We start from the raw sequence: 8,848 nt of genomic DNA, 5'->3' as shown, positions 1-8,848 counted from the left end.
TTATAGAGGCAGATGACCACCATGTTTCTTTCAATGACCTTGATATATAGGCACTTATCAGATTCACTGACTTGATACCCATTGTTGCGAACACTTTCTTTCAATGACCTTGATATATAGGCACTTATCAGATTCACTGACTTGATACCCATTGTTGCGAACAACGCCATCGAACTTCTCATGCTTATAGGCACTTATCAGATTCACTGACTTGATACCCATTGTTGCGAACAACGCCATCGAACTTCTCATGCTAGAGTTTTGGTGCCTGCTTAAGTCCATATAATAACTTAACAAGTTTACAAACCTTACCAGCTGGAGCATCATGTCCTTCTGGTTTCTCCATGTAGATTTCTTCTGTGAGATCTCCATTGAGAAAGGTAGTCTTCACATCCATCTGATATATGACAAACCTTTTAATCACCGCCCATGCGATAAGCACTCTGATGGTAGTGATCTTGCAAACTGGTGCATAGATATCAAAGAAATCTATACCTTCTTTCTGAGAGAATCCTTTCGCCACTAATCTTGCTTTGTATTTTTCAATAGTACCATCAGGACGAAGCTTCTTTTTAAAGATCCACTTGCAATTGATAGGCCTTGCACCTTCAGGCACATCTACCAGCTCCCAAGTGTGATTTTGGATCAATGAATCCATCTCATCATCTATAGCTTCTTTTCACAGAAGAATGCCTGTTGACTGCATTGCTTCTTGAAAAGTCTGTGTATTTCCTTCCACATTATAGGTGATGAAGTCATCTCTAAAATCTTTTTGTCTTCTGACGCACTTGGAAGATGGTTCGATAACTCCTTCAACATTGACTGGCTCCTCTTGTGCATCTGATGTACTAGCATTCTCTGCTACATCTTTGAGCAATAAGCCTTTATGTTTGATAAACTTATCCTCAAAGAATTCTGTATCCCGAGCTTCAATGATGGAGTTGGTTCCAATTATGTTTGATAAACTTATCCTCAAAGAATTCTGTATCCCGAGCTTCAATGATGGAGTTGGTTCCAAGGTTCAGAAACCTGCACGCATTGCTATCTCCAGCAAAGCTAAGAAACACACATTTGTTTGCCTTTGGTCCGAGCTTAGGCCATCTGATATCTGAAATTCGAACATATGCGAGACACCCCTACACTTTGAGATTATCCAAAGAATCTAGATATCCAAACCATAACTGATAAGGAGTATTATCAGTTTTAGAATAGGGCACTCTGTTCAGAATTTAGTTTGCCATTAGCAAAGCCTCTCCCCAATAGTAGGTAGGTAAACTAGATGTGATTAGCATCGTATTCACCATCTTGGTCAATGTGCATTTCTTCCTTTCTGCAATCCCATTAGATTGCGGAGAATACGGAACAGTAGTTTCAGCAATGATTCCATGCTCCTTGAAGTATGCTTCTGTCTCCTTAGATTGGTATTCTCCTCCTCTATCGCTCCTGAGTCTTTTCACTTGTAGTCCAAGCTGCTTCTCCACTCGTGTCCAAAACTCGACAAATTTGCTGAATGCTTCATCTTTATATTTCAGTAGGTAAACGTGGCAGAAGCGAGAATGGTCGTCAATGAAGGTGATGAAGTACTTCTTTCTGCCACGAGTGACAAAGCTCTTGAAGTCACAAGTATCTGAATGAATCAGATCCAACAGTTTGGTGCTCCTCATGACACTTGAAAATGGCTTCCTTGTCAGCTTTGCTTGCATGCAAACTTCACAGTTCTCAGGTTTATTAATTACCCCCATATTTTGGAAGTAATCCTAACTTCTCTATGCTGGATAATTTTCTATAATTTACATATTCCAGCCTATTGTGTCATAACACAGAGAAGTAAACAGAAGAGGATACTTTATTTACAACGGGGTTGGGTGCACTCGTACTGATTTTATACATGCCATCAGTACGATATACTTTGCCAAAATATATTTTCTTGAAGGATAATATAGCCTTTCATCCTTGGAAATCCAGCCTCATGCCTGCATCACACAACATGCTTCCAAAGACTAAGTTTTTAGCAATTGAGGGAACGTGTTTTATATCCTTCAATATGAGAGTCTTTCCTGAAGAAAGAATCAGCACCACAGTCTCAGTTTTAAGAACAGGAACCACAGAACGATCAGCCATTGATACGTTCTCTTTGGTAGCAACATAAGAAGAGAACATATCTCTATTGGAGCATACATAACAAGTAGCACCCGTATCTAACCACCAACTAGAGATGTTGCTTGGAGTTGTTACCTGGAGAAGCACACAATCATCAACTTGATTGACATTGTGTGTTGTTTCCTTCTTTGGTGCTTTACAGTCTTTGGCAAAATGTCCTTGCTTCCCACATTTGAAGCATTTGCCGCTCTTCTTGAACTCCTTCTTCTGTACGTTCAGGTTCTTCGGATTTTGATTCTTCTTTCTATTAAAAGACTTCTTCTTCTTGAGAGATGAATTATTACCCTTTTCAGAGTTAGCAGCCACTATGTTAGCAGACGCCTTCTGCTTAGCAAGGAGCTCAGTTTTCGTGCGAGTCCGAGTCTCATCCTCGATCCGAATGAACCTCTTCAAATCAGACAGAGTCATGTCTTTTCCTTCTCCGAATGTCAGTGGAGAATGACATCCAAGATAGAGGAAGCTTGTTGACAATTGCACCAGAAATAAAGGTTTGACAAAGACTGATCTTTTTATCCTTCAACTTCATAACAAGTTTTTCAAGCTCTTTGACTTGAGGCAAAACCTCATTATCATCTTCGAACTTCAAGTCCAGGAATTTGTCAATGAGGTGAGATTTGGATAGCTTTTCCTCATCCTTGTACTGGTCCTCCAGAGCATTCCAAATTTTTTTTACAGAGGGCTTGTTGGTATAAGTATCTACTAGATTATCAGCCACATATTTAAGAAGATAACTCCTGTAGAAGTGATCATCTCTAGCCCAAGAGTCTTCAGCTTCAGAGTCTTCTTCAGAGTCAGGTTTTTCCTCAGAAACCACATAGTAAATTTTTAGGTGTTGCATCCTGAAGATTACTTTCTGACGCCATGCGTTGAAGTTGGAACCGTCAAAGTTTTCTAACTTAAGACAGTCCACTCCAAGAGTCCTCGCAGGATCCATGGTAGATCAAAATAATGCTTAAGAATATTATTGGCGCTTGTGATTAAATCTGGAATAATACAGATATATAACAAAAAAAATTGAACAGAAAAATAAAGTGCAGTAATTTAAAATTTTCCAACTCAGCTGCTGTGCGTTTGTAAATCGCTGTGCTTAAAGCATTATTTGGCCTAATCCGATGTAAGGATCCCAAAGTCAAATTGCTTCCAGGAATAACAGTCCAGTACTCTGGTGTGCACCGACCCAGTATTGTCAATATCTCCTCGATTTATCAGGCAAAGATCTCATCGATCTATAAAACCTTCTCGGTCTAGGCACTGTTCCTATGAGCACTAGCTATTCTACAATATATATCTGTATATATTGATTGTTGTTTTTTGGAATGATTTTTTTTAAGGATTTGGGGTCTATTTATAGTATTTGGGAAAATATTATGTACTAATAAAATAATAATATTTTACTATACATGTGAGGTCCACGTCTTAAATTTTCTTCGATGGGGCTTTTGAAAAAACAAACATCACATGAGCTGCTGCAGCAGCCCATGTTTTCTTTTGAGAAAATTATTCAACAAAATTTCCATAAATATGTTTGGAGTGGAATCTGAATCAGTAAATTCTTCCATCACAAGCAAAAAGTTACAAAAGCACCTGTTTATTCCACGAGGGTGTGGCACAAATACTTGCATCTATTTACACCTACAACACTTGCTAATTTTGCTCTCTTCATAATGTTTAGGCAAAAAAAAAAAGAAAGAAAGAAAGAAAGGGGAAAAAACATAAATAAATCCTGAAGATGATAAACGATGTATTGGCACACAAAAAAATGCTTGCATCTATATCATAAAAAAGAAAGATGCCTCTCAAAAACTGAACGAGGAGAAGTACTGAGCTTGACCACACTTGTTAAGTCAGAAAAAGACTTTGCTAAGAAAAAAGAGCAGAGAACTGCTAACTAGGGATGAAAATAAACCAAATAATTAATAAATAGTTCGATAATTGTTCGAATAACTATTCAGTCATATTCGATTCGGTAGTTCATTTACCACTAAACAAATATTTTTTAGTATTCGAGTTTACTAACGAATAGAATTTAACCAGATTTATATTCAATTTGTTTGTCTATTAAATATTCATTTAAATTTGATCACACCTTATTATTTGTATTATTTCACATATGATGTCATATTTTTAACCCACTTATCATTTCTACTTAAGTTTTATATACTGATTTTAAGACTTAAATAATCTTAAATTTGTTTTCCAATTAAAAATTTGATATAAATATATACATCATATATTATAAAGAAATAATTTTTATTTATGAATTTTAATATTATTTGAAAATTAAATTTTTAGCAGAATAAATATACTTTGATATTCGATAAGTATTCGTAAATATTCATGAATATTTATCAAATACCAAGTGTTCGAGTTCCAATTCGAAAAACTAGATATATGAATATTAGAGTCCGCAATCGAATTCGCTAATTTTAAGCAAATACAAATACGAACACCTTGGTATTCGATTCCATCGTTTACCACCCCTACTGCTAACATATGTGGGATCACATTCTGCGGTTGATGAGTCCACAAACAATCACTAGTCCAGTAACCAGCAGCCGATCATGATTAGGCTCCACAATTAGTGTTATCACATCCTCTCCAAGTGCAACACCATGGCTTGTGAGCTTCCTCTTGACCTGCATGACACCAAAGCAATCCCTCGTTATTGCTTACTCTCATGCTATAATGACCCTTTGACTATGCTTAACCAACTTTGTACGATATTTTAATTGACATATATAATATATTCATACCTCTGCAACTGGCTCTCCCTCGATGTCTATTATTTTGTAGTCACTCTTGCTTGGTGAACCAAGGATCTTATAGCGAGTTTTATTATTATGTCTGTAACTTCGGCAGCAAAATTCTGACCTCTATTAAAATACCTGCGGGTTTTTCGAACTCTAAACCAGGGCTCTTGCTTTTCTACTATCAATCCATCACCTTGGAACCCTTCCCACTGTCTGAAAATTCTCAGTTTCTGTATAAGAAGCAAATAATTAATCTTGGATAACAATTACTAACTTATAGAGAAATATACAATCTATTTCCTGTTATTTACCTTTCTAAGTATTTTTGTCAATGTCCTGCCTCTATCATCCATGAGGTACACCTCAGTGCTGGACTTGCAAGCATACTTATAAACACGATAGACTATCCGGCCATAAGAATCATAGATAGTGCATCCGTTCCCATTCAACACGAGAGATTTCATCCATACAGTGAATATTTGTATTTCTGAAGAATAGAAGAAGAAGAAGAAGAAGATAGGCATGATCGAGGACAAACGTTAGCCATTAGAACTCGAAAAACTAACGAGTTGGTGTTAGTAGGAAAATCATCCTTTCCTTTTATATGGCTCTCAGCTTATACGGAAAACAGAAGCATCCGATGCGAGTATTCCTTTGGCAACAGTGCACGACATATAATGTTGGATTCCTGTAGCACATGCAAATGACGCTAGCGAGTAGTTGAAAAGAAGAAGATGCCTCTTTGAAAAATAAATGGGAAAAATGCTTCCAGCCCCCAAATTCGTAACAAGTATGCTTCCCCCTCCCAAGACTTTTTCAACGCTCTAAAAAACCCCAAATTCGTAATAACTATGCTCTGAGCCCCCAAAACACAAAGCCCAAGAATTTTACACAGATAAAGACTATAATACCCATTCTCTCTCTCTAATATTATATTCGTAATAACCATATAATCCCTCCTCTCTCCCTCCTCCTTCCCCCACCATTTTTGCCCTAGCCCCCTCCGTCCCTTCTGCAACCCTCGTGGCGGCCGAAGCTCCTCTCCGGTCTCACGCCTCGACCCCTCGCCTCCGCTCGCTGAGATCCTCCGTGTCCACCGCCGATCCCAGCGCGGCCTCCGCTCGACCCCTCGCCTCTGTTCCCAACCCAATCCCTCCTCCCCCAGACGCCACATCAAACCCCCCTCTCCATCCCTCAGGTCCATCATCCCCCACCATCTATAGTGCTGTCGTTCTTGGAAATTATTGTACTTTATGTCTTTTCATACAACTTGTGCGTGTGTGTTAAATACTTCATTCATCTTTTTCTGCAGGGAAATTTACCGTGGTTGTTAAGGTTATACGCGTTGCTTGTTAAGGTTACGTGTTGGTTGTTAAGGTTATACGCGTTGCTTGTTAAGGTTACGTGTTGGTTGTTAAGGTTATACGCGTTGCTTGTTAAGGTTATATGTGTTGGTTGTTAAGGTTTCGGGTTGCTTGTTAAGGTTACGCGTTGGTTGTTAAAGTTACGCGTTGGTTGTTAAAATTAACCGTAACCTTAACAAGTAATCCGTAACCTTAACAACCAACGTGTAACCTTAACAAGCAACCCAAACCTTAACAACCAACGCGTATAACTTTAACAACCAACGCGTGACCATAACAACCAACGTATAACCTTAACAAGCAACCTGTAACCTTAACAACCAACACGTAAATCGTTTGGCTTTTGAAAATTCGTAACATTAACAACCAACGCGTAACCTTAACAAGCAACCCGAAACATTAACAAGCAACCCGAAACCTTAACGAGCAACCCGAAACCTTAACAACCAACGCGTATAACTTTAACAACCAACACGTAACCTTAACAACCAACGTGTAACCTTAACAAGCAACCTGTAACTTTAACAACCAACACATAAAATCGTTTGGCTTTTGGAAATTTCATTAAAATTAAAAGTGAAATATTATTACAAAATCTAGCTCACTCCCACTACCTAAAACAAATGTATGCATCATCGTCTTCTTCCTCTACCCTGTCAACGGTCTCAAAACCATGGCAGTCCACCTCCTCAGTGAGTGTTGAGTGGTAAAATGAAAGTAATCATACATTGCACAGTTTTATGTGGTGCTGTAAGCATGAATTTTCTGAAGAAAAGTATAGAATTGTTACTGCTTTTTATTTTATGAAGTTATGAATTATTATAGTAGAAGTACAAAAAATTAAAGCTTTTTTTTCTATTTCCTTCCTTTTTTTTTATGAAGGTTTTACGAGTTGCTTGTGAAGGTTACGGGTTTGCTTGTTAAGGTTACACGTTGGTTGTGAATGTTACGCGTTGATTGTTAAGGTTACGGGTTGGTTGTTAAGGTTACGGGTTGGTTGTTAAGCTTAATCTTCACAATCAACGCATAACCTTAACAAGCAAACCGTAACCTTAACAAGCAACACGTAACCTTAACAAGCAACCCGTAATCTTAACAACCCGTAACCTTAACAACCGTAACCTTATCTGCAAATAGAAAAGATAACTATCATTGGGTACATGTATATTAAACGTGAAGAAAGAAAATACCGTTAATGCAAGAGAGAAGAGGCATTCTTTTTCGAACAGGAAAACTTATTTTGAAGGGGGAAAATAAAAAAAAGAAAAAGATCCCAAAAAGAAAACATGTGACAGGAAGAAACTCTGTTGCTAGTAAATCTAGATGCATTAGCTTCAGAAGCTACAAAGAAACATCAAGTTCGCACGTGTCATTACGAGATCAATTCAATCATTAGCCATCTCTCTGCTCTTCTTCGCTAGGTTGCGCTCCAGCTTGTGTGCATTCTGGTGTCCTCCAAGAGCTTGGGTGCTGTAAAAAGTCTGTCTGCAATAGTTACACGAGAAAACTCGTGCGTGCTCGGGACGAGGCCCAGACTGCAGGGACAGGTTAAGGTTGAGGTTCTGAGCTTCATGAAATATTCTCGGCGAGCAAAGGCCGAGGGGTCGAGCAGACGCCGCGCTGGGATCAGCGGTGGACACGGAGGATCTCAGCGAGCAGAGGCGAGGGGTCGAAGCGTGAGACCGGAGAGGAGCTTCGGCCACCACAAGGATTGCAGAAGGGACGGAGGGAGCTAGGGCAAAAATGGTGGGGGAAGGAGGAGGGAGAGAGGAGGGATTGTATGGTTATTACGAATATAATATTAGAGAGAGAGAATGGGTATTATAGTCTTTACCTGTGTAAAATTCTTGGGCTTTGTGTTTTGGGGGCTCAGAGCATAGTTATTACGAATTTAGGGGTTTTTAGAGCGTTGAAAAAGTCTTGGGAGGGGGAAGCATATTTGTTACGAATTTGGGGGCTGAAAGCATTTTTCCCAAAATAAATTTGAAATTCTTTGAAGTTTCACGTAAAGGGCATCATGGTAATCATGCTTTTATTCACAGCTGAGTATCACGTGCGGTTTTCTGAATAGTAAATCGAGAGAGGAATCATCGAATCTATTCTTTCAAATCCATATTGCAAAAGAACTCGGGCTAATCATATCATACTCCATTTAAAAGCATGAGTTCAGAAAAATCTTTCTTTAGACAAAAATACCCTTATATAGTCTGAACTATCATATCTATAATCAAATATAATTTTTAAATTTAATTTAATGATTTATTCTATGGGTTTGTTATGGTAGTTATATTTCTTATTTGATTAATAATATCTTCTGTTGCAAATCCCGATTAATAACTTTATATATAAATCCCAATGACGCAACAAAATGAGTGGTTGAAGAGTTTATTCTATGGGTTTGTTAATTATGGTGGCTATATTTAATTATACCAAATCACGCAACAACGTATATTAAATTTTGGAAGACGCTACATGTACGTAATCGAGAATAAATTATGTAGCTTCGAAACATATTACTATACCAATAACCGAGTTAATTTGATTATTAGAAGCACTGTTATCGGAACTAATACT

At 38.1% G+C, this 8,848-nt stretch overlaps 1 protein-coding gene across 1 annotated transcript; it reads right to left on the bottom strand.

Annotated features, from left to right (window-relative positions):
• LOC109846882 (protein LURP-one-related 11-like) lies at window positions 4,557-5,465 on the bottom strand. Its single transcript, XM_020416121.1, has 3 exons — window positions 5,222-5,465; window positions 4,949-5,140; window positions 4,557-4,796 (listed from the first exon to the last, which is right to left on the bottom strand). Exons 1-3 carry the CDS (start codon window positions 5,432-5,434, stop codon window positions 4,662-4,664), a joined length of 540 nt encoding a protein of 179 aa, XP_020271710.1. The 5' UTR covers window positions 5,435-5,465; the 3' UTR covers window positions 4,557-4,661.

This window comes from Asparagus officinalis, chromosome 7 (genome assembly GCF_001876935.1).
Source record: "Asparagus officinalis chromosome 7, Aspof.V1, whole genome shotgun sequence".
In the NCBI taxonomy this organism is placed as follows: domain Eukaryota; kingdom Viridiplantae; phylum Streptophyta; class Magnoliopsida; order Asparagales; family Asparagaceae; genus Asparagus; species Asparagus officinalis.
The sequence above is the reverse complement of the archived record's forward strand: the minus strand, read 5'-3'. Positions and strand labels throughout refer to the sequence as shown.